The sequence below is a fragment of the Carcharhinus amblyrhynchos genome, chromosome 2 (assembly GCF_965287045.1).
Source record: "Carcharhinus amblyrhynchos chromosome 2, sCarAmb.v2.hapA, whole genome shotgun sequence".
Taxonomy (NCBI): Eukaryota; Metazoa; Chordata; class Chondrichthyes; order Carcharhiniformes; family Carcharhinidae; genus Carcharhinus; species Carcharhinus amblyrhynchos.
Window position 1 is genome coordinate 81975757 of NC_137325.1, and position 25368 is coordinate 82001124.

The window sequence follows — 25368 nt, forward strand, 5'->3', positions numbered from 1 at the left end:
TAGGAGCACCGCCTTGCCTTGCATAGGAAAGGTTAGCCCAGTGAAGTGCAATCCAGGCATTTAACTAAAGGAGCAAGGACCTCAGAGATAGATGTTCCACCTGCCAATCAAAGGCTGGCAGCTGTATTGAACAGCAGCACCACTGACTGGGATGCGATGGCAGCTGTCAGTATGACACCATTCTAAGGCTGCGTATCATCACTGGTCCCCCACAATGGGGGAGAGTGGGTTTGCTGGGTGGAGGTCTTGAGGGAAGGGAGAGAGGGGGTTTGGCAGCAGGTGGCTCTTAGCAACACTCTTACCCCGTACCTGATGCCAGGTACCTCAATGAGGCATAAAGTGCCCTTGAACGAGTCTTCCCAATTCCCACCAGGAACTGGCCAGCAAACACACCAGGATATAGTTGTTGTGTTCACTGAATAACAATATCCATCCCCTTCTGCTGCTGGCTTAATACTAGTGGTGGTGAGATGAGGTGGTTAAGTGGTCATTAATGGCCCACTTTAGGTCTTCAAGTGGTACTAGGACAGGATGGCTGTTAATGGGCCTTCTTGCTATGGACACAACTGAGATGAAAGCAGGAAGGCAGCACCACCCTCTTGTCTGACTAAATGCTAAGCTTATGTTGTTAATAAAATCTCAACAATGATCAGACAGAGGAACTGTGCTGAATAAACATTTCACAAGCAAACAAATAGTATTATTCCAATTATCCCTCTGTTCCTTCACAGATTAATAAAGGATGGTGGATATTTGACAAAAATCTCTTCTTAGAGTTTGCATTCTTTTCTTGTTTGCTGTTAATATTTTCCGTTACTTACCCTAAGCTTTTTGACGCTCGGACAAGGATCATTAGAGAAACTCTCAGTGTCTGCAATTTGAATGTCTGCTTTCTCCAGCTCACTGGTCAAATCATTCCTCACCTGCCAACACAGAAGAGAGAGAAAAGATTGATAACAATTTTAAAAGAACTGATGCATTCTTTTTATTAGATTTTCATACAGTACACACAGTTGGATTAATATTTAGTATTTTTTTCCCAAATCCAAAGCCTGGAAAAGCTGAATCAGATCATCAACAATTTAAAACAATTAACAACATATTCGTCATCTGAACTGTCATTATGCGCCATATTTAGGAAGATTTTGTGATCATGGAACTATCTCTCTCAAGACCATAAAGACAGGTTTGTAGCACTCTCATCTTTGCGTCAAAGGTTCCAGTTTCAAGTCCCACTTCAGAGGTTCCATATGTAAATTCAGTTCCTAATGATTACCCATGATTTGTGTTGGAAAATGCATGTGCCTGGGTCAATCTCACCCATAATACTCTGCATATAGTCAAACAACTTGTTGCTACTGAAAGGATTTGAGAGGAATTGTCTTAGTGGTGTTGATATCTGTGAGAGTTTATTGCATCAAGAGTAAGGAAATCCTAAACATTCTGAAAAATAAGGGAAAGGGAAGATAGAATTGTATTTATATTGCTCTTCCCATGACTACTGTATGGCTTGAAACATTTTATAGTGAATGGAGTTCTGATTGAAATGCAATCACTGTTGTAATGCAGGAAACCTACTAGGCAAAGCAAACCTCCACAAACAATGTGATCATTTGTATATAATGGGCAAAATTTTAAAAAAATGGCAAGTGTGAAGATTTGACGGAAAACTGACACGTTTCTCTCTAAAAACAAAGCTGGTTTTTTCTCACCAGATCTTGTGACACTTTGTCAAAAAAATTGGGCATGTAATTTGTGCCATCATTCTGATGGTGCAAGGTCTGATGGAACCTGTATGACTGGTTCCACAGAAATCAAGGCAACATTTATAAAGGATGTGGTAATCTCAAAGTTAAAGGCCCCCTCAGCCCAAGCTTCCAAGGACATTTTGACCTCAATAGACAAAAAGAACACCCCCAGCCCTTGAATGCAGAGGGACAAACTCCTCCTCACCACTCAATGCTCAGGGTGCCCCACCACTCAATGATCAACCACCCCCACCCTCACAGTTTCCGTGTCCAGCCCCCATTTACAGTCTCCAACTCCCCCACCCCAATGCAGGTACAAATCCATCAACTATCTGAACCCACCCCACACATAAGGGGAACATACCCCCCCCACATTGGGGCTACCCAGAATGCCCACCCCAGGCACTGCCACATTGGCACTGCAGTGTGCCACCAGCTGAGGGCTATACTCACATTTGTACCCATGGCATGGTCATCATGACTGGTTTTCATTTCTGAAAACCAGTAGTGATTCCCACTGGCGTGACGTCATGCCGATGAGGGGGAACATTTACTGGGATCGGAAGCTACGACATTAAGCTATATAATAATATTTTAATTCATTCAGATTCAAAGGGTGTGAACCTGATTATGTTGTCACCAATGACAGGAGGGTGGGAGGGAGGTGGGAAGAGTACCAAGATCTTGGCACTGCAAATCCCGTTATGGCCCTCTCACAAGATTTATTGTCCATAATGCAATTAGCTCCCATTGTGAACAGACCCACAGAATCACACCCAATACATTTTTTTATTAACATTAATTCAGAGATAAATATTAGCTAGGACACTGGGAATAACTCCATTCTTCTTCAAAGTCAAGGTTGACACTGCAGTGCAGTATTGAGTGCACCAGGACAGCTTATAGGCCCACCCTACCCATGTGACTTCTACTGCCTGGTGAAGGGATTTCCACAATGGTAGCCCTGCTGCTCAGTCTATTTTTTTAATCTTGAAGTTTTAAAAAGGTGCAGAGAAGGTCTCTAACTTGGGGTGCCCTCTCTTTCACATTTTTTTAAAAGGGTAACTTCTGTTCCTTCTAAACTGGAAGGCCTCCTATGAACTTTCTAGTTTTGACAGTCTGCCCACCATACACTAACTGTATGACAAGCCAACGCCCACACCCACCACCACCAGCCACCCCCCACCCCACACACACACACACACACACACACACACACACACACACACACACACACACACACATAAAATCAGGTAAGTGACTGTTTCCTGCACAGTGCAGGCTTCTGACTCCTCAGTGCTGTTAAGGTCCTCAAGCCCACGATGAAAATCCAGGATGGCAATCAGATCTAACAAAGGCTTCAAAGTTAATCAGGCTCTTAGTAGAAAAGTACTTTTCTATATGGGCAAGCTTTGGTCAGGCTTAGAAATTTTGCATGCTGAAGTGAGATTAGGATTTTGTTTTTGCTATTTTTGCTTATTCTTTTACTTACATTTTTCCAATTGTTGCACCTTGGTTTCAACTGAAACATTGAACAGAACAATACTCGTTTCACTGTGAGAGTGAATAACACTCAATGGTGAATGGTACTCAAGAGAACACAGTAAGAAGTCTCACAACATCAGGTTAAAGTCAGGTTTATTTGGTAGCTTTTTGGAGCTCTGCCTTTCGCTAGTGGTGTTTGCTACCAAATAAACCTGTTGGACTTTAACCTGGTGTTGTGAGACTTCTTACTGTGTTTACCCCAGTCTAGCACCGGCATCCCCACCTCAAGAGAACACACAGCAAAAGGCACTAAACTAGCCAATAGTGTGTGGTAAATATTGGATACTTTTTAGAAGATTAACTCACTAGAGCCCAGCATTAAATTCTCTGATAGCATTTGCCACTATCTTTCATACATTTCTGAAAATCAGGGTGCATACTACCCTTTTGGAACTGAAGTCCGGGATCAATATTTTCAAATAATTATACACGTATAAATGTATATAGCGTAAATACAATGGAGTATGCCTTGTAAATTGGATAAATCACACTGAACTAGAAATTCCTACTGTAGGGTAATTTACCCAATTTATCATGTGGAGTAAATGCCATGGCATACAATGAATATTATTTTAAAAATCACGCCTCACAGAAGCAACATCAAGGATCATAGGATATTTCTTCCATAACTGATGTGCCACTGGCTGCAGAGGTGAAAGTTCAACTAAGCAGTTACTTAATAAAGGTTTAACAGACAAAAAGTTAATGATTACATGTTGATACACAAACTAAACTTAATCATAAATATTCAAAGGCAATTTAGATGACTTTTTAGAAGTAAAGACTGATATTAGAGTGTGTTCTCATAAGATTGGTAACTCATATGCAATGATATCAGAAATGCGATAGGATTAGCATGGAACAGTAATTGCCTGACCCAGCAGTTACTAACCTTACCTGCTGCCAGGATAGTTTATTTGTAACTTGTTTTAGCAATATAGGATTTTAATGTTGGGTGGATTGGCCATGGTAAATTCCCCCTTAGTATCAGGGGGACTAGCTAGGGTAAATGCATAGGGTCATGGGGATAGGGCCTGGAAGGGATTGTGGATAGTGCAGTCTTGATGGGCCAAATGGTGGCCTCCTGCACTGTAAGGTTCTATTCTATGTCTTTTATTCATCTTTAATTTAATTTTTGCATGGCTGTGTTTGAAGTTGCTTGACGTGTATATTGAAGATGTTATTCAATAAATCAAGGTAAAATTTTGATTCCACATCAATGTTATCAAGCGAGGTGACAAAGCCAAAATTTGAACTCACCATAGATTGTCACCCAGATCACTCAATAGAATTGGAGTTACTTTGAAAATTAAGGAAACACAGGGTTGTTTTTGAGAGAAAAGTTTAATCTTTGTTCTCCAACTTTGCCTTATCTAAAAAGGAGGGCCTCATGCGCTTACTACTGACACAGTAAAAAGTCTGACAACACCAGGTTTTAGTCCAACCTATTTATTTGATAATATACTCGCAAGCTTTCGAGGGGTTACTTACTACTGACAAGCATAGATCTTTGAGGTCAACATTTCCAATGCACAGGAGCAAAAAGAACACAGTTGATAATCAGCAAATTAAAGTAGGAATCACAAAATTTTAAAATCACAAAAATAATAGTTTCTGTATCAAAAAGTTTTAACTGAGACTTTGTAGAATGCAAAATGAAGGGCCCGATTTCACCAAAAACTCACTGTAAATTTGAGTGTTGGGCCTTTAACGTGATCTGCACCCGAATTCGAGCAGATTGCGGCTTTACCGACACCCGATTTTGGCACAGGTGCATTTAAATTGATTTAATGAACCGCGCGCCCAACTCTCCTACCAAATCCCACTTTACCTTCTTCTAGTCAGTTCCGGATCTGCGCTGTAAGCGGCCTGCAAATTAAAAATCCAAAGCCCATTTTTGTTTTGCAGGGGGACCTCCGAAGCGGCTTCAGAGCCTGCAACGGCTTACTGACCTAGACCCTTCTCCTGGGGGGGGAACGGGTCAGAGCATCCTCTGGGACGGAGGAGGAGGCAGGTCAGATGTATCTCGGGGGGAGGGCGCGGGGTGCCAAGAGGGCTGATCATTGTCTGGTGGTGCGGCGGAGGCCCGATCGTTCACTGACGGGGGAGGGACAGATGGATCTCTGGTGGGGGGGGCAGGGGGGTCCACCGCCGCTCTGCGGGCAATCGGTGGGGAGGGAGTGCGGGCAGGGGCATCCGCTGCCACTCTGTGGGTGACCCCTCCTCCTCTGTGTCACAGAGCTGCTCTCTCCGCTTTTTTTCTTTCCTGATCCGGGCACACTGCTTCAGATTTTTTTCGAATTGCGTATGAGTAGCTCAGAGCTCTGATCGTTCCGGCAACGCTAAGCCCCGTCCACAGCGCGGAACAGACTGGAGCCGGCAAAATGCGTATGGGCGCGTTGCAAAGAGGATTCCGGGGTCAGATCTGTATTACACCCGGATCCGGCCCTTAGACTCCAAAAGGTAAAATAGGGCCTGAAGTTTCTTTGTTCATCACTCCAACCTGGAAGCATACACTTGAACCTGAAGAAATGCAGCAACATTTTATTGCTTCTGACAGGAATTTGATACCCCAGATTAAAGCAGTTCTTTCACCTGAGCTATGTAAGTCTATTGTTCATTCATTTTCAGGCACATAAAACGTAAACCAGTCTTCTGGCATTTAGTGTGCATTGATTTTTTTTTGTGTAAAGCTCACAAATCAAAAACTTCAAGGGCTACAAATCAGATAGCTCTGTTTATTGTGCACGGTGGGTCATGATTCCCAACTCATCTGTGCTTGGCAGAATGATTGTGACACTGGCTAGTACACTTCCAATGCTACTCTCTGCTTCTGACTGTAAGCTCTGCACACATCAAGAGGCCCCAACAGCATTGTTTGCAGACCACATCATACAATCAGCTTGCTCTTCTTAACAGCAACTTTATCTTAGAGGAAAACTACTCAAAACTATTAATGGAGTACAAATTCTTGCAGGCAGTGGATTTAAGGGTGACAGATGAGATATTGTAGGAATTAATGGTGGAGGTGGGAAGGAGGAAAGACATCATAATCCTGTGGAAGCCTGGAGAACCTCGAGGACTATCCTCCGAAGGCAATGGAAGCAGGTGGCCAGGAAGTTTGACTCCATGATCCTGGACCCAAGGAGCTGGCCCCAATGCCACAGGATGTCTAATAACCTCACAACAGTGGATAATATTAGTGAATACACCTTCACATAAAATCTCCTATCACATAACACCAACCTCTCAGGGTCCTCAATGACCCTCATCACTCACAAAGCAGTGTTTCCTGATACTTAGGACTCATACCTAACAGCCAGATACACCACATCACTCTCACACATTTACCAATGTTTCCAGCCTCAAACTCACCATTCACTGCATACACATATCTCCAGTTAGTTCATCAACATGGTCCCATACCAGCATCATCGTACCATGCTTCACCTACTATCATTATGCAGCTGTACAACCTCCTTGGAAGAACGAATAAAAAATTATAAAAACTACCCTAATCTCCATAATCCACCGATCTTCTATCTTTTTGTGCACTGCATGATGGCACAGTGGTTAGCACTGCTGCCTCACAGCACCAGGGACCTGGATTCAATTCAGGCCTTGGGTCACTGTCTGTGTGGAATTTGTACATTCTCCCCTGTATAGAGTGGATGTGGGGAGGATGTTTCCACTAGTAGGAAAAACTAGAACCAGAGGGCACAACCTCAGGCTAAAGAGACAATCTTTTAAAACGGAGATGAGGAGGAATTTCTTCAGCCAGAGAGTAGTGAATCTGTGGAACTCTTTGCTGCAGAAGGCTGTGAAGGCCAGGTCATTGAGTGTCTTAAAAAAAGAGATAAATAAGTTCTTGATTAATAAGGAGGTTATAAGGAAAAGGCAGGAGAATGGGGGTGAGAAAAATATCAGCCATGATTGAATAGCTGAGCAGACTCGATGGGCCGAGTGGTCTAATTCTGCTCCTATGTCATATGATTTTATGGTGCCTGTGTGAGTTTCCTCCGCGTGCTCCAGTTTCCTCCCAAAGTCTAAAGATGTGCGGGTTAGATTGACTGACCATGCTAAATTGACCCGAGTGTCAGGGGGATTAGCAGTGTAAATATGTGGGGTTATAGGAATTGGGCCTGAATGGGACTGTGGTCAGTGCAGACTCAAAAGGCCAAATCCTTTTGCACTGTAGGATTCTATGATTCTCTATGTAAAGATGTACACCACTCACAGGAAGTCAGCCAGGTTCCTCGAGGGACGGGCAACTCTGAAAAGAGTACATCTAAGCATCTGATATATTTTTGTAACTTAGCTCCCTTGGTTCTCCACAAAGCGATTAATCTTGAATTTCTTATCCAGATGATCAAGTCCAATCTTTTTTGTTGTTTTAAAGCTTAATTCAAAACTCTCTGAAGTCTATGATCCAAATATTCAATAATTTTCAACAGACTCCAGTCTACTAGCCAGCCAAATTGATAGCTTGGTTGAAGAGATTGCAAACATGTGGCAGGAGGTTGTAGGTAAATATTCACAGACCTGCCGCAGAATCACAGAGTCACATAGACCAATTTGCCTATGTTCTTTTGAAGTTCTACACTGTCCTTGTCACAGTTTACAATATTTCCAAGTTTCATATCATCCACAGACTTGGTGTCCCATGAACACCAAGGTCTAAATCATTAATATATCAGGAGAACCAAGAATCCCAATACCAAGAACTCCACTACAAATTTTTTGTAGCCCAAAAAATATCCACTGATCATTATCTGATTCCCATTATTCAGCCAATTTTGTGTCCATGTTGCTACTGTCCCTTGAGCTATAACTTTTCTTATAAGTCTGTTGTGTGGCATTGTATCAAATGCCTTTTGAAAGTCCATGTAGACCACATCAACAGCATTATCCTCATCAATCCTTCCTGTTATTTCCTCAAAAACTTCAGCATATTAGTTAAATATCATTTGCCTTTCAGAAATCCACTCTGGCTCTTTCTAATCAACCCACATTTTTCAAATGACTACTAATTCTATCCTGAATAATTATTTCTAAAAGCTTCCCCACCACTGACATTAAACTGACTGGCCTGTAATTGCTGGGCTTAATCTTGTAAACTTCTTTGAATAAGAGTGTAATATGTCAAGTCTTCAGTCCTCTGGCAAACCCCCCCCCCGCCCCAACCTCTGAGTTGAGAAGACTGGAAGATTATGGGCAGTGCCTCTGCAATTTCCATTCTCACTTTCCTTCACTATCCTAAGACGCATCTCATCCAGTCCAGGTATCCTGTCAACTTTAAGAATTGACAGTTTATTCAACACTTCTTCCTTATCAATTTTGAACCCTTCTAGTGACAAAGTTTCCTTCTCTATCACCACAGCCTTGGTAGCAACTGCCTCCAAAGCAAGTGCAAAGCATTCACACAATATCTCAGCCATGCTTCCAGCCTCCATGTGCAAATTCTTTTTTAGGTCCGGAATCAGCCCTGCTCTTTTTACCACCATTTTACCATTTATGTATATTTATCTATAGAAGATTTTGAGATTCCCTTTTATGTTGGCGGCCAGTCTTTTCTCGTAATCTGTCTTCGCTTTTCTAGTGTGCTTTTTCACCTCCCCTCTGGACTTTCCGTATTCCTCTTACCTGCCATAAGCACACATTTTCTTCCTTATCTTTTTCATCCAGGGAGCTCTAGATTTATTTGCATTACATTTCCTTTTTAGGGAAAAACACTGTGACAGTGTCCAGCCCATATCTGTTTTGAAGGTAGGCCATTGTTCAGCTACAGTTTTTCCCAGCAACATTTCATTCCAGTCTAACTACCAGGCTCCTTTCTTGCCCAGATGAAATCAGTTCTCCTCCAGTTAATTATTTTTACTCTGGATTACCTATTTTCTTATTCTACCATCATCCTAAACTTCACAATACAATGATCATTGTCACCTAAATGATCCGCCATTGATTTGGCCCACACTGCTGTAGAAAATCTTTCGGAAAAATCTAGGAACTTTTGCCCTCTCTCTCTTTACATCGATTAATATAGACGGGGACAATGGTAAAGTCCCCAATTATAACCACTCCATAACGTTTGTATTTCTCAGTCATTTCCATGCAGATTTGTTCTTCCACATTCTTCTCACTATTTGCCTGTCTATAGTTTATGCCAAGCAAAGTAATTGCACCCTTTTAGCTTTAGCCAAACTAATTCTGTCCTCAAAACCTCTGGGACATCTTCTTTCTCCAGTACTTCAATGCTCTCCCCAACCTATACCACTGCCTTTCCTTCTTTTCTTTGTTTCCTATCTTTTCTGAACATCTTTTACTAGGAACATTTGGCACGCAGGCTTTTTCTTGATTGAATCAGATCTTTGTTATGTTAGGGTACCAGATTAGAAACCCCAAGATATATTATGAAGCCAGACTAAACCCCAACAATTTTCTATTTTGATAGTAAAGCGAGGATAAAATGTTTCACTCGAGGCGTGATTATACTGATAAACTATGGAGTTTTTAATCAAAATAAATCTTATTTAATAACAGTTTAATTATATCAAATGAATTAGGTTAGTTTTTAATAATTGAACAACACCTAAACATAACAAGATACAATTCTTAACTGCTAACCTATCACTATCAGTTCCAGTCTAGCAATATTTCTCTTATAGACATAAGCCCCTCTTTAAAATTAGTTAGCAAAACACAGGCATATTAGCTTGTTCTTAGGTTACCTGTCTTGGAGGTTTAGAAAACCTCTGGGGAGAGAGAGAGAGACTTCTTTCTTCTAGCAGTCCCAGGCAATAACTGCCGTTCACTTTAAAATGAAAACGAAACTGATTTTTCCTGCAAGTTTAGCTCCTCCCATTAACAACATGACTCTGTCCCTCTCAATAAACCTAATTGAAACTCCATGACGCTGCATACCTAGGACGCAATTCTCCCAAAAAAATTTGTGGGAAAACTAGAGTAAATCACATTGTTTTTTGCAATGGAGTTCAGACTATAATTTCCCACACTCTTCGCACTGCAGAGACCACCAGCATGAATATCATTAGATTTCAGAGGACAGAGTCTAATTTTGCCCAGGGGGGCTGAAACTAGTAGGCCTCTGTGCATGTGCAGAGGCCCTGAACTGTCAGTCTCTCATGGCCAGCTTGATTGCTGGCCAGCCTGGGACCGCCACAGTGCGGCCCCCACAACCTCCTCACCCACAGCCCAATCATGGTCCCCTTGACCATACCCGAGCCAGCCTCAACTCCACGTCCTGGACCACCCTGATTTCCAGCTGCCCTACCCTGTGGTACCAATTCCTCCACACTCTCCCGCAGTGCAGGCACTCCTACAGGCTCACCCTCCCGGCACAGCCCACCCCGATTGCTGGCCTCACTCCTGCCCCCATCGATTCCTGTGTAGATCCATGTCTCTGTCCCCATATGCTCCGCCCGCTTGACACTGCCCTATGCCTGAGGGGCAGTGCCAAGATACTCCCTGGGCAAACACACTTTGACCCCTGGGCAATGCCAGGGAGCACAGTTGGGACTACCAGGATGCCCATGCCCAGAGGGCACCACTCCACACTGCCCAACTTGTGGGGGATCCCTATTTCCCCCTCTTCATTCCAGGCCTGCTGACAGCATTTAAAAATATTTAAAATATCATTTAAATGTTAGCCCCCCTCCCCACCAATTACCAGCGTGAAGCAGATCTGGCGCTGGGAGACACGAGTGGGGCACAAACCCTATGTATTCTATGCATTGACGCCCTACATGATGCTCCTGGCCCACTGGCTTAAAAAAAGTCAGTGCAGCAGTTTGGGAGAATCCCCCCCACAGTCTAAAATTAGAGGAGAAGATAAGTAAACAAAAGGCCCATTAAGTCTACAAAGTAACACATTCTTAGCTAAAATCAATTATCCTGTATTCTTAGTATCTGCTACGTTTTCCAGACAAATCGACTCCAGCAATAAAACACTGCTTTTTAAAGTAACCTACAGAAATATGAAATATATCAAAATAGCACAGTATTATCATCATAACATCATATTTCCATAAAACAATCCGCACCTATAACTCCCTAATCTTAGTTATTACATCCCGTGCATTCACATATGCGAATCTCACCCCATCCCAGCAGTCAGTACAGTCTGATGGTTCCAGGCTGTGATAAGGATTGTGGAGAGTGGGTAAAGGAGTGAGGATACTGAGGCTTTGGTCTGAGCAGGGAGGGGGTGACTGCTGGGTAGCAGCTTGTTCCATCTGGCACACAAAGGAGTTGAACTTTAGCATCCACCTTGGCCAATTGGCCTTACCTACCTCTGACCTGCTGCCAGAAATTCCCCATCATTTACAATTAAATTTAAGTCACTGCATTAATTATGCCAGCAGGGTACTTTTCAACATTAATAAGATCCGCAACTGTCCTTTCCTGGAGCCTTGTTGGTGATCTGACTAGTATTTGTAAAATTCTAAAAGATGGCAATAGAGTTGGGCTACTTGATCCCAGAATTTTATCACCTTGTATTCCACCACCCACCCCCTTACCAAAACCACATTCCTCCAACCCATGCCTGTTCATTGAGGAAGTTAAAATTGAGGGCTATAATTCTCAAAGTCATAACGTCCTACAGTTGTCCTAAACTACATATTATCTAGTTACCATCCTCTGAACTTCCATGTCCACCACTATGGAAGGGAATGAAAAATGAAGAATTCCAGATGCGGCCTTTCCATGGCCTCTGTAAGAAAAAGATAGTGAATGATGCCATCAACTTCAGCAAGGTTGTATTTTGTATGGTATGTTTTGAATGAGGCATATAATTGGCAACTGATCCATTATTGTCTGTTTTATTCTCCCACTTACACTCCTGCTACTGACACCAAACTTAAGATTTTAGTGCAGTGTTACTTGATTAATATTTGTGTGCACTGGCTTGACATCAGCCTTCCGGACTGCCTGGATCCACTACAGTTCCCTTACCGCCGAAACAGGTCCGGAGCCATCTCCCTGGCCCTGCACTCAACTCTGGAACACCTAGATAACAAGGACACCCATGTCAGACTATTTATTGACTGCAGCTCAGCCTTCAACATCATTATTCCTACAAAACTCATCTCCAAACTCTGTGGCCTGAGCCTCGGCCCCTCCTCCGACTAGATCCTGAATGTCCTAACTCACAAACCACTATCAGTGAGGATAGGCAAAAGCACCTCCTCCACGATCATCCTTAACACCATGCACCACGTGTTCTCAGTCCCCTATCATACTCCTTATACACCTGTAACTGTGTGACCAAATTACCCTCCAGCTCGATTTTCAAGTTTGCTGATGACACCACCGTATTGGGTCAAATCTCAAGCAATGATGATACAGAGGACAGGAATGAGATAGAAAATCTGGTGAACAGGTGCAACAACAATAATCTCTCAATGTTAACAAAACAAAGGAGATTGTCAAGGACTTCAGGAAGCATAGTGGAGAACATGCCCCTGTCTACATCAAGGGCAAAAAAGTAGAAATGGTCAAAAGCTTCAAGTTTTTAGGTGTCCAGATCACCAACACCTATCCTGGTCCCCCCATGCTGACACTGTAGTTAAGAAAGTCAACCAACACCTTTACTTTCTCAGAAGACTATGGAAATTTGCCATGTCAGCTACAACTCTCACCAACTTTTATAGATGTGGTATAGAAAGCAGTCTTTCTGGTTGTATCCCAGCTTGGTATGGCTCCTGCTCTCCCCAGGACTGTAAGAAACTATGAAGTAGCCCAATCCATCACGCAAACCAGCCTCCCATCCACTGACTCTGTCAACACTTCCCACTGCCTCAACAAAGCAGCCAACATAATTAAGGACCCCACACATCCCAGACATTCTCTCTTCCACCTTCTTCCTTCGGGAAAAAGATACAAACATCTGAGGTCTTGTACCAACTGACTTGAGAACAGCTTCTTCCCTGCTGCCATCAAACGTTTGAATGGTCCTACTTTGCATGAAGGTGATCTTTCTCTACCCCCTAACTATGACTGTAATATTACATTCTGCATTCTATTCTTTCCTTCTTTATAAATGGAATGTTTTGTCTGCATAGCATGCAAGGAACAATACTCTTCACTTTTGCTCTTACATGTGACGATAATAAATCAAATCAATTCAAAAAATCAAAAATGTTATTTGCTTCCAGCCTTGACGCATTTGTGATGTGTTGAACGCACACATCATACAATGCCAAGTACATCACAGTACGTTTGTCAGATTAAGGAACTACCAGGTACATTCTTCAATTGCACCTGGCTCTCCCTGCAATTTTCATTGTATTCAAGGTCTCACATTGTGCAAGTATTCATGCCATCTACAAACATATAGATTGCACTTTTCACACTTTCATCCACTTTAACTACTTTCTGATACGAGTACTAACTTTGTATTTTACTACTTTGAACATGTGGACCCTTGTGCTCATTGGTGAATGGAAAATTGAAAATTCACACATATTAGCAATGCAAAGCCATCACAAAATTGCTGATACAATTAAGCTGAAAGTATAAAGCAATCAACAGCACTATAGAGAACCAGCTGTGTACCTCTCTCCAAGGCTAAGAACAATTTCTAGATAGATTGTCCCACTGCCTCCAGGTGAAGGCAACGTAATTATTTTGGATGGCAGCTAAAAAAAATGAATGTTAAATTCATAACATAGCTAAAATTTCTATAAAAGAACTATGATGAAGATTTTATTATTTGAAGTTTCTATCAAAAGCCTTTTAAGTATCAAATAGTCTAAAATATATTGAATATGTGGATAAACACATTGGAGATAGGACACCACAACAAATTAATAAAGCAACAGCAAGATGAAGATTTTGTGTAGAAACGAAAACTAAACAAGTACTTAAACAAGGTTAGACAATTTAGCTGCCAATCATTCAGACTCTCTAACCTACTCTTTTCTAACACACAAAAGACAGGAGCAGGCGTAGTAGACCTTATGGTCTGTCAAGCCTGCTCTGCTAATTAACATGATACTCTTATCTAATGCCTTTGCAAATCCAGGTATACCACACCTAAGATTTCTCCTTTATCTACCCTACCAGTTACATCCTCAAAATGTTAAGAAATTTGTCAAATATAATTTCCCTTTCATAAAACCATTTTGACATTGAGTGTACTATGATTTTCTAAATGCACTGTTAAGATTTACATAAGAAAACATTCTAGCACTTGCTGATTACCAATGTAAAGCTAACTACCCTATAGTAGTAGTTCCCTCTCTCACCCTCTTTTCTTCAATGGTAGTGTTACGTCTGCTAACTTCCAATCTAGTTCCAGAATCTAGAGAATTTTAGAAAATTATAGCTAGTTCATCCAGTGTTCTTTTATAGCTTTGGGGTGTTGATTATTAAGTTTTTGGGATTTGTTGTATTTTATTCCCTCGGGTTTTTCCAGTACTTTATCTCAGCTGATATTAATAACCTTAATTTCCTCACTCTTCCTAGTTTTCACTGGAGTTCAGGCGAATGAGGGGGAGTTTCAGAGACTCATAAAATTCTAATAGGACTAAACAGGGTAGATGCAGGGAGGATATTCCCAATGGTGGGGAAATCCAGAACCAGGGGTCACAGTCTGAGGATTCAGAGTCGACCATTTAGAACGGAGGTGAGGAGTGGTGAGCCTTTGGAACTCATTACCACAGGAAGCAATTGATGCCAAAACATTGAATGTATCCAGGAAGAAGCTAGATAAAGAACTTGGGGTGAATGGGATCAAAGGTTATGGGGACAAAGCAGGATTAGGTTATTGAATTGCATGATCAGCCGTGATCGTAATGAACGGCGGAGTAGGTTTGAAGGGCCAAATAGCCTCCTCTGCTCCTATCTTCTATGTTTCTATGTTACACTGTATTTCTGGTATGGAAATTGCATCTTCTACTGCAAAGATAGATAGATGTAGGAGTTTTGTTTCACGTCTCTGCCGTTTCCTTATTCCCCATAATAATTTATTGTGTGTCTTTTTCTAAGAGGCCAAGGTTTAATTTAGATACTCTCTTACTTCTGATAAACTTTTAAATTTCTTACAATCTCTACTCAATTACCTCAACTAATATACCATTCAGCCTATGTTACAGTTGAACGTAATTGTGCTGATTGCAGTATCAATTGTGTATGGGACAAAGTATTGAAAATTACTTTTCAAAAACTTCTTCCAAGGTTCCCAGATAAATCTGGGTGATCACAGATTCTGGACAACACGCATGCCTTTATCACTACATAAATTCAATAACAATGAATATACCAATTATTCAAGAATTCTCTTCCACATGTATTGGGAATTTTTACGTGTGACATATAACCAAAAGAATTAAAGTAGCTGAAGTCCAAAGTTGGTGATCACAGTTCTTTACCTAAACGGACATAGATTCAAGGAACACCTTAATTTTATTTGCTGATTATTATTCTCAGAGACAGTTGTATTTGATATTTAGAGGAATAGTCTTAGAACAAAAAAAAGTACAGCAAGGAACAAACCCTTTGGCTTTCCAAGCCAGTGCCAATCATGATGCCCTTACTAAAAAGCAAAACCTTTAGCTCTTACTCAGTCCGTGTCCCTCTATTTCCTCCCTATTCATATACCCGTCCAGATGTGCCTTAAATATTGCTAATATGCCTGCTTTCACCACATCTTCTGGCAGCATGTTCCAGGCATCCACCATTCTCTGCTTGAAAAACATCCCCCGCACAGCTTCCTTAAACTTTCCTCCTCTCACCTTGAACCTGTGCCCACTTGTAATTAACACTTGAAAAAAGAATATGATATCCACCCTGCCTATGGCTCTCATAATTTTGTAGACCTCTATCAAGTCTCTCCTTAGTCTTTATCTTTCCATTGAAAACAATCATAGTTTATTCAATCTCTTCTAATAACCAACACTTTCAAGATCAGGCAACATCCTGATGAACCTTCTTTGCACTCTCTCCAAAGCTTTCGCGTCCTTCTGATAATGTGGTGACCAGAACTACATGCAAAACTTTAACTGCGACCTAACCAAGATTTTATATAGCAGCAACATAATTTCCCAACTCATGTACTCAATGCCTGGCCGATGAACGCAAGCATGCCAAATGCCTTCTTAATCACCTTGGCCACCTGCGTTGCCGCTTATGGGGAACTGTGGACCTGCACACCCAGATCCCTCTGTATGTTAATGTTCCTAAGGGTTCTGCCATTTAAAGCATAGTTCATACCTAAATATGATCCTCCAAAATGTATCACCTCACATTTGAATAGTTTAAATTCCATCTGCCATTTCTGTGCCCAGGTCTCCAATCTATATATATCCTGTTGTATCCTCTGACAATCCCTGGCACTATCAGCAACTCCACCAATCTTCATGTCATCCACTAACTTACTAATCAGACCATCCACATTTTCCTTCAGATCGTTTATACATACAACAAACAACGCAGGTCCCAGCACTAATCCCTGCAGAACACCACTAGCTACAGATCTCCATTCTGAAAAACACCCTTCCACTGCTACTCCCTATCTTCTATAATCAAGCCAGATCTGTATCCGTCTAGCCATCCCACCTCGAGTCCCTTGTGATTTTATTTCTTTTACCAGTCTGCCGTGTGGGACATCCCCAGCCCATCCTTCATCAGATGATTTCCCTTGTCACCTCTTCAAAAAGCTCAATCAAGTTGGTAAGCCATGACCTTTCCCTACAAAACCTGCTGCCTGTCACTAACTGGTCCATTTTCCTCCAAATATGCATATATCCTATCCCTTGGTATCTTCTCCAAAAGCTTCCCCACCACTGATGTCCAGCTCACTGGCCTATACTTTGATGGATTATCCCTACTTCCTTTCTTAAAGAAGGGAACAACATTGACTATTTGCCAGCCCTCTGGGACCTTACCTGTGGTCAAAGAGGATGTGAAGATATCTGTTATCATTGGAAAATGATTATGAGCTCTAATTCAGCTCAAAAGCTCTTCCAATTTCTGATTCCATGAAAGAAGAGCATAAGAACATAAGAACATAAGAAATAGGAGCAGGAGTAGGCCATCTGGCCCCTCGAGCCTGCCCCGCCGTTCAATAAGATCATGGCTGATCTGTTGTGGCTCAGTTCCACATTCCCGCCCTCTCCCCATAACCCTTAATCCCCTCTCTTATCAAAAACCCATCAACCCGCGTCTTAAAAACATTTAGCGAGGTAGCCTCCACCACTTCAACGGGCAAAGAATTCCAGAGATTCACCACCCTTTGAGTGAAGAAGTTCCTCCTCAACTCCGTTCTAAACCGCCCCCTCTTTATTTTGAGGCTGTGCCCCCTAGTCCTACTGTCCTTTCTGAGCGGGAAGAGTCTCTCCACCTCTATCCTATCCATCCCAATCATCATCTTATACGTCTCAATGAGATCTCCCCTCATTCTTCTAAACTCTAACGAGTACAAGCCTAGTTTATTCAGCCTCTCCTCATAGCTCAACCCCCTCAACTCTGGCATCAGCCTAGTAAACCTCCTCTGCACTCCCTCCAAGGCTAAAATATCCTTGCGTAAGTACGGCGCCCAAAACTGCACACAGTACTCCAGCTGCGTCCTCACCAATGTCCTATATAGCCGCAGCAAAACCTCCCTACTTTTATATTCAAACCCCCTCGCTATGAAGGCCAGCATCCCATTCGCCTTCCTGACCACCTGCTGCACCTGCAAGCTGGGTTTTTGCGACTCATGCACAAGGACCCCGAGGTCCCTCTGTACCGTCGCCTGCTGCAGTTTTTCTCCACGTAAGTAATAATCCTTCCTACCATTATTCCTACCAAAGTGGACCACCTCACACTTGCCAACATTAAATTCCATTTGCCAGTTCCTGGCCCATTCGCCCAGCCTATCTAGATCCTTCTGCAGACTCTCCACACCCTCCACACAATTTGCCTTTCCACTAATCTTGGTGTCATCAGCAAATTTTGACACCATACACTCAGTTCCCTCCTCCAGATCATCTATATAAATGGTAAATAGCTGAGGCCCCAGCACCGACCCCTGAGGCACTCCACCAGTCACCAACCGCCAATCCGAATAGCACCCATTGACCCCCACTCTCTGCCTCCTATTTGACAACCAGTCCTCTATCCACGCTAACACCCTACCCCCAACTCCATGTCCCCTGACCTTCTGCAATAACCTCTTGTGAGGTACTTTGTCAAACGCCTACTGAAAATCAGGAAAGACCACATCCACCTGCTCTCCTCTATCCACCGCCCTAGACACATCCTCATAGAACTCAAGTAAATTTGTCAGACACGACTTCCCCTTAACGAAACCGTGCTGCGTCTGCTCTATCAAGCAATTCCCCTTAAGATGCCTCGCTATTTCCTCCTTGATGACGGATTCCAACATTTTACCTACAACAGACGTTAAACTAACCGGCCTATAATTCCCCGCCTTTTGCCTGGCACCCTTCCTAAACAACGGCGTAACATTAGCCGCTTGTATTAATGTACTGGAAAACCTTTGTAATTTTGCCATTAATTATTGAAAAATATAACAAGTGTAGCTACAGATAGACTTATCATTCTATCATACTTTCCAACATTAGGGTGTAGTACATATACCAACCATTAACTTCACTTAGACAGTTTTCCTATATTTGCGATTGAAAATCAGCATTGACATAAGCCACTTCAAATTCCTTCTGTTGCACCAGTCGCTACAATTACTAGTCACACCTCACTATTTCTTTGCTTATACTGAACAGGGATGCACAGCCCATGGTGTTTCTTGATTGATACATATTTGGAAATCTGAGCACAGATCTATATCTGATCAAAATGTGGGCCGTTTCAGTATACAATAATTATTTGTTTGCGATGGTCTGACCATTATGTCATCTGCACTACTGCCTAAAGTGTAGATAAGGGAACTGACTCATTCCTTGGTAGGCTTTTCTGCTCATCTTGAAGCTGTTCAATACCTGGTAAACCTACAACACCAGCCCTGTCATTTCTCAGCTTTATCCACTTTTTACATGGTTGAAGTACTGTGGTAAAGGTAGGATTTTCTCCATTACTTATTTTCATTGCAGGCTTTTTGTGAGTTACGTTGACTATTTTCCTGTGCTTTCCTTGTCCCACAGTCATTTCTCTTGCTGCTTCTTTCTGTCACTGGGTCCTTTACTTGTGTCACCATCGATTATTGCCATTGTGCTCTTAGATGAACTGATTCATGGCCTATATTTGTAAATAATGATGGAGGCTAGGCTGTTGGTAAATATCAGTTCCGAACATTATACTAACTACGTACAGTGTAAGGCTTAGCACAATACTTCATGTAGAACTGTTTTGCAGCATACTCTGTCATCATGTGATCTTACATCACCAATGACATAGACTATATATTTACATTTTTAACATTAATCCTTTGCACTACAAGAGCCAAATGGAAATTAAGATTCATTAAGAGTATAATGCTGCCAAAATTTAAACAGAAAGAGGTTTGCTTTTCCTTTCAAGAGTGCTGCAAGAAAACAAAAACAGATTTTTGCTGTAAATTCTCCTATATGTCCCTCAATAAGGCTGTACTTAATAGTTATGAATTATTCTCTGAGCTTTTAGATTTGAACTAGTCCAATCTGCCACATCTACTAATGGACCATAACTGTTACTTCGGTCTTTATAGTTTCTCGACTCCACATTGACACTTCCCTTCAAATTTCTAAAATAGTAACTTTATTTTTAAATTGAAATTACCTTACAGAACTATGATATGCGACAAGCACCAAATTCCAAATGTCAATTGTCTCCAAGGGAAGCACTCAGAGAATCATCTCTTCCAGAACATTAAATAAATTCCATGTTGTTGCACACTCTGAGTTAAGAGCCAGTGTAGTATTTATACTGCAAATGTTTCAGTAGCTGCTGCTACTTCTAGAATACAGTAGACAAATGAATTAGATACTGGTTTGAGAGATGCAGCTATTGGGTGCAGCATAAGTTATATATAATTCATTTTGCTTTGGTCTCTAATTGATAGAAAAAGAATTGCAATTATGTAATGCCTTATCACATCGCTTGGAAATATCTCAAGCTGGTTTATATATCTTTAAAGCAAAATAACTGTTGTCAATAAACATATGCAGCAAACATTTTGGACAAAACTTGGTGTTGGCAATTAAAGTCTTGTCCATGAGATGAAGAGTTGGTGAGAACTCCTTTTCACCTCTTTTTTGGAAGATCCACCATATTAAATGCCAATCAGGCAGTTTAGCTGGGCAACAGCAGGCCCTTCCCAGGACCCAGGGCAGAAGTCTCATCTGCCAACAGCTGCTAGCTAATTATAGACCAGCAACTGTGCATTTCTTGTCAGGGACCTCAGGGAGGCAATAGTTGCTGCCAGGACTGCAACCACCCAAAGACCTGGCTCTCCCAAGAGACCAAGGCCACACGTGAGTGATGATGGGAGGGATATTGAAGGGTGGCCGGGGAGTGGCTCTCAGCAGATCTGCCCTTACCAGTTGTGGATCTCCTCAATCAGATGTTGAATTCCTTTGAATGAACAACCCCTTCTATTAGAATGTGTAAGATTTTCTTTTTAGGCTTCCACACAACCAGTTCCCCACCTGTCACTGGGGATTTCAGTGGAGGTGGGATGAGGCCCTTCAGTGCGCATCTGTTGTCCATTTAAGGGCTTCAAGAGACAGCAAGGCAGGAAGGTCATCCATGGAGCAGAGGTGGGAAAGAAATAGGTCCCTCCCTGCCCAATTAAATGTGTCAGATTCTGCACAGGAAAGGACATTAAATTTCAGCCTGTGTGAGGACTGGTTTCTACAAATAACGAAGTGAATTGTCAATTAATGTGTCAGAAAGAAATGTTGGACAGCAATTGTTCTTTGTTTGAATAGTGCCATTGGAACTTGAATATCCATTTAAAGAGGCAGCTAGGGAAATTTTTACCTGACATTCCAAAGTATTTCAAACTATTGATTTACTTTCAAAGTGGAATCACATTTCTTCTGCAAGAAAACATAGCAAACAGATTATGCACAATAAACTCTTACGAAAAGCAAATTATTTTGGTGGCATTAGCGAAGCAGGGAATGCTGGACAAGACAATAGCAGAGTTCTATGTTCTTCTTTACATGGCATCAAGGAACTTATGTCCACCTGAGAAGACAATAAGATTTTGCTTTTAATTTTCCAAAGGATGGCCCCTCTGACAGGACAGCGCTCCCTCAGTACTACAGCGTAGCGTCAGCCTAGATTACGAATGGGGTTTTAACGTGATCCCTTCCAAGTTGGATGAACATATGCTATTGTCCGAGCAACTAATGAATACAAAATCTTAATTAAGTAGGCATGCGTTTCACCTTTGTTAGCTTTCCTCAGTTAGCAGCACAGATCTGGCTAATTTACATCAACATGGAACATCTCACATTGCTGCCATCCAATTGTCTGACTACACCTGTGCAGCATATATTTTTATCATCAGTAAAGAACCAATAACATATCTGGCCACCAATTTTCAATACATGTGAAAGACGACATACAATAACAAAGCAACAGCGTCTGATTGCCTCAATTGATGTGATTGATTTTATCCACTATAAGAGGATGGTGATTCTCTGGGCCATTAGCCACTTGCCAGGAATCCTGATGGTCTGTTGGGTCAAATCGGGATTCTCACCAGGAGTCCAACCCATTGCAAGTCTGCTGGCCTGCTGTGCCTGGCCATATCAGCTCCTCCCCCAGAGCAGGTGAGAAATCGATCACTACTGATTTTAATACGTTTCAGTGTAATAACCAAATTGAGATTGGATGCTTTGGCTTCTCAGTATGCTCCAAGCAACCCACAACCACCACCCCCCACCCCCCACGCACACCCATGCACCTCTTCCACCAGCAGGAAGTCCAATGGACACCAATCTCTCCAGGTCCTGACAAGCAGGAACCAGACACTGGACTCAGTACTTATTATTGAACGTTCTCTGCAAAGTCTTTGAAGTGGTCTGGTCAATTTAAAATTCATATTCACTGAACACCTGGAATCCTTCAGAATCACAGCAGCATTCCATGCAACAGCAGGGATTGCCCTCGATTGATTCCTGAAGTCCTGGGTGTTACCGTCCCTCTTTGAAGTACTTTGATTGATAGGAGATGTTAGTTTCTAGACAGATCCCCTTGCCTTCTCTCATAAGCTTCAGATGCTCTGAAAGTTCTTTCAAGCATTCTGATCACAAGATCTTTGAATTTCATTGGGAGGATTCCCCCTTTCTAGCTTGAATGAGCCCCAGCTGCTCTGCAAGCACTTAAAACTGCTTTGGTTGACAGCTCCAGAGCAGATCAAAGATGGGATTAGTGAGGTTTGTATACACAAGGAACTGATGCTCCATTAGCTGCTAAAAGCTTTTCTGACTGACAGCTCCAGGACAGATCAAACAGTTAACTGTTGATTAAATCAGTTTATGCTCATTAGACCGAAAGTGCTTCCTCTTTGAGTTGCTATTCTTTCTAACTTTATTTTAAACCAGCTTTCTCTTTGATCTGAAGTGCCTACCCATGTCAGCAGCTGTTGGTACTAACTGCAGTTTTAAAAAACAGGCTTCCTCTTTGATCTAAACGCCTTGCTAGAAAGACCAATTGCACAATTTAACTTACTTTTACATACTAGGTCTTCTTCAACCTCTTATGCCAGAACAACATGACTGGTTGCTTTCACCCGTAGAAGAAGCTGGCACAACTCAGAGATTATCCTTCAAGAGGTCCTCAATGAGTATCCCCTAGTAGCCACCATTTCTCTGGAAAGACATTATGATCATGCCAGTTCAGGTATAAATGGCTGGATAGTAGCTTGGCTCAACCCCCTGCCACCCTGGCAATCATGCCACTGCCATGCTGTCACTGCCATGGTAGCATTGCCATAGTGGCATGGGTAGTACCAGAATGGCACTGCCAAAAGGGGGCCTGAAGTGGGTGAGGCCTTTTCTGTCCCTATATTGGCGTCTCTCTTGTGGGGGTGGTGAGATCTCTGACTGATAGGGAGTGCGTGTGAGACCATTGACTGGGTGGGGGAGAGAGGGAGGGTGTTGGGCTGCCCTCATGCCTGTGTCATGTGGGGGAGGGAGTAATTTAAACATTTAGTGATGATGGGAAGGTTGCCACGCATGGTGAAGGAAGCGCTTCCCTTTTCTGCAGTGGGGGGTGGTGTCATTATGTCAATGCGATGAGTGAGGGGATGGGAAAGGGTGGTGGGGGTGGGGGTGGGGGTGGGTGGGGGGGAGGTGATGGTGGCACTGTACTCTGTGAAGCCAGGCTTGCCGGTGTGTTACAGGATGGGGATTTTTTGCAACCAAAATGTGGTTAGCGCTGCCAGCACCAATGAAACCATTCCATTCTTTCCACTGGCAGCAGTGCACAGATTTTTTGGGGAGAATCGCAGCTAACGTTACATGCTGAGGCAGAAATATTAGATGTGTGTTAACCGATAATTCTTACCTGGTGTTGCGAACTGTGGAGCTATTCTATACATTCATTTAGATGAAAATTAAAATAATTATTTAGCATTGTTTGGTTCAGTTTCAGTAAAAAAATAATGAAACCCGTTCCCTGATATCACATTGGGTCAATTGGGCAACCAGGTGGTCAATATCAGGCCCTCCCCTCAATACAGGACAAAGGGACAAAAATCCCACCCCCTGAACGGGTGCCTATCTATCAGAGGCTGGTAGCTCTTCACTGCTGACAGAGCCACCAGGGGAGCAGGAGCAGGTAACAATACACTCACCAGAGATCCAGCAAGGGACCCCAGGTCAAAGATGAATGACAGGTGGAAGGATGGTGCCACAAATCAAGTATGTGTCACTGTGCAAACAATTGCCCTAATATTTTCACACTTCTTGTTAGCTTTCCATTGAAGCTATAATAATGATATTTTTCTTCACAACAAATATCATGCTTTGATATCAACATGTAACCAATACCTTGCTGCATAAACGATGTATAAACAAAATGAAGGGCTTTGAAGGCTTTGCTGGGAACAACCTGTTAGGAGCAGTATCCTGGACCAGAAAAGGCCAGTATGGTATATTTTATACTCATTTTTCATGTTTCTTTGTGGGGCAAAAGAAGCAGGACAGCCCCTTTATGCCTCCCTGGGAATCCTTGAGCCTTCCATTCATCTGGTGACCACTTCCCTTATTTGCAATAGGACCTCCCAGTAATTGCCGCCACCGCATCCCCCCACACTACCCGCTCCCCCCCGCCTCCCCCAAACAGTGCCAATGGTGTCCTGCCACTTATTTAGGTTCCTGCCTGCTAGCCAGGCTGCCAGTGTGGCTCACTGCCAGGCTGGGGATCGTGCCTATAAGACCAGTAGGGCCACAATTTTACAGACTGCCTCTGCAGCACACATCTCAAAGCTCTAAATTAATATCAGGGGCCAAGAGATTTCCAGAGTCAGCTTACTTGTATAGTGTTAAAGATGTATCAGGTGATGGAGGTACATTAAAAAGAAATGAATACAGGTCAACAACAGCTGCTAAATGAAATTCATGAGAAGATAGCCAAAGTAACTTTTGGCAAGAGAAGATTGAAAAGGTCTGCAAATTTTTCAAACAGAATTAGGTAAGGCTACTTGTCTGTCTATTTCTAGCTTAACGGTGCTTGAAGATAGCTTGTTTTTGATGAACTCTTACCGACAATAACAACTTGCATTTATACAGCACTTTAATGTAAAACATCCAGGAGTGTCTTCAAACAAAACTTGACACCAAGCCGTATTAGGAGATATTAAGACTGATGACAAAAAGTTTGATGAAAGAGTTTGGTTTTAGTTTTCTTCCTTCAAGCAAACTAAATAGAAAACTATTCCCATAAAAATGACCAAGGTCCAAATTTAAACTGCAACAGCCAAAAATGATAGTGTCAGAAGTATAAACACCATGAAAATAAAACAACACCACAAATACAAACTCAAGCAAAACAAATCCCAACAATGCTCTTTTCCTGCAGATACCAAACATTTAAAGGGGTTAGCACAGAAGCCACCTATGCTTCCTGTAGATGCAATGTACTGGTGACCAATTGCAGGATT

At 42.3% G+C, this 25368-nt stretch overlaps 1 protein-coding gene across 3 annotated transcripts in view; it reads right to left on the reverse strand.

Moving 5' to 3' along the window:
• The window catches only part of gabbr2 (gamma-aminobutyric acid (GABA) B receptor, 2), a 909903-nt gene that overhangs the window by 277189 nt on the left and 607346 nt on the right, over window positions 1–25368 (reverse strand). For all 3 annotated transcript variants that reach the window (XM_080208032.1, XM_080208024.1, XM_080208042.1), the window contains exon 4: window positions 822–923. In XM_080208032.1, coding sequence (XP_080064158.1) covers window positions 822–923 — 102 coding nt within the window. The remainder of the gene's footprint in view (window positions 1–821; window positions 924–25368) is intronic.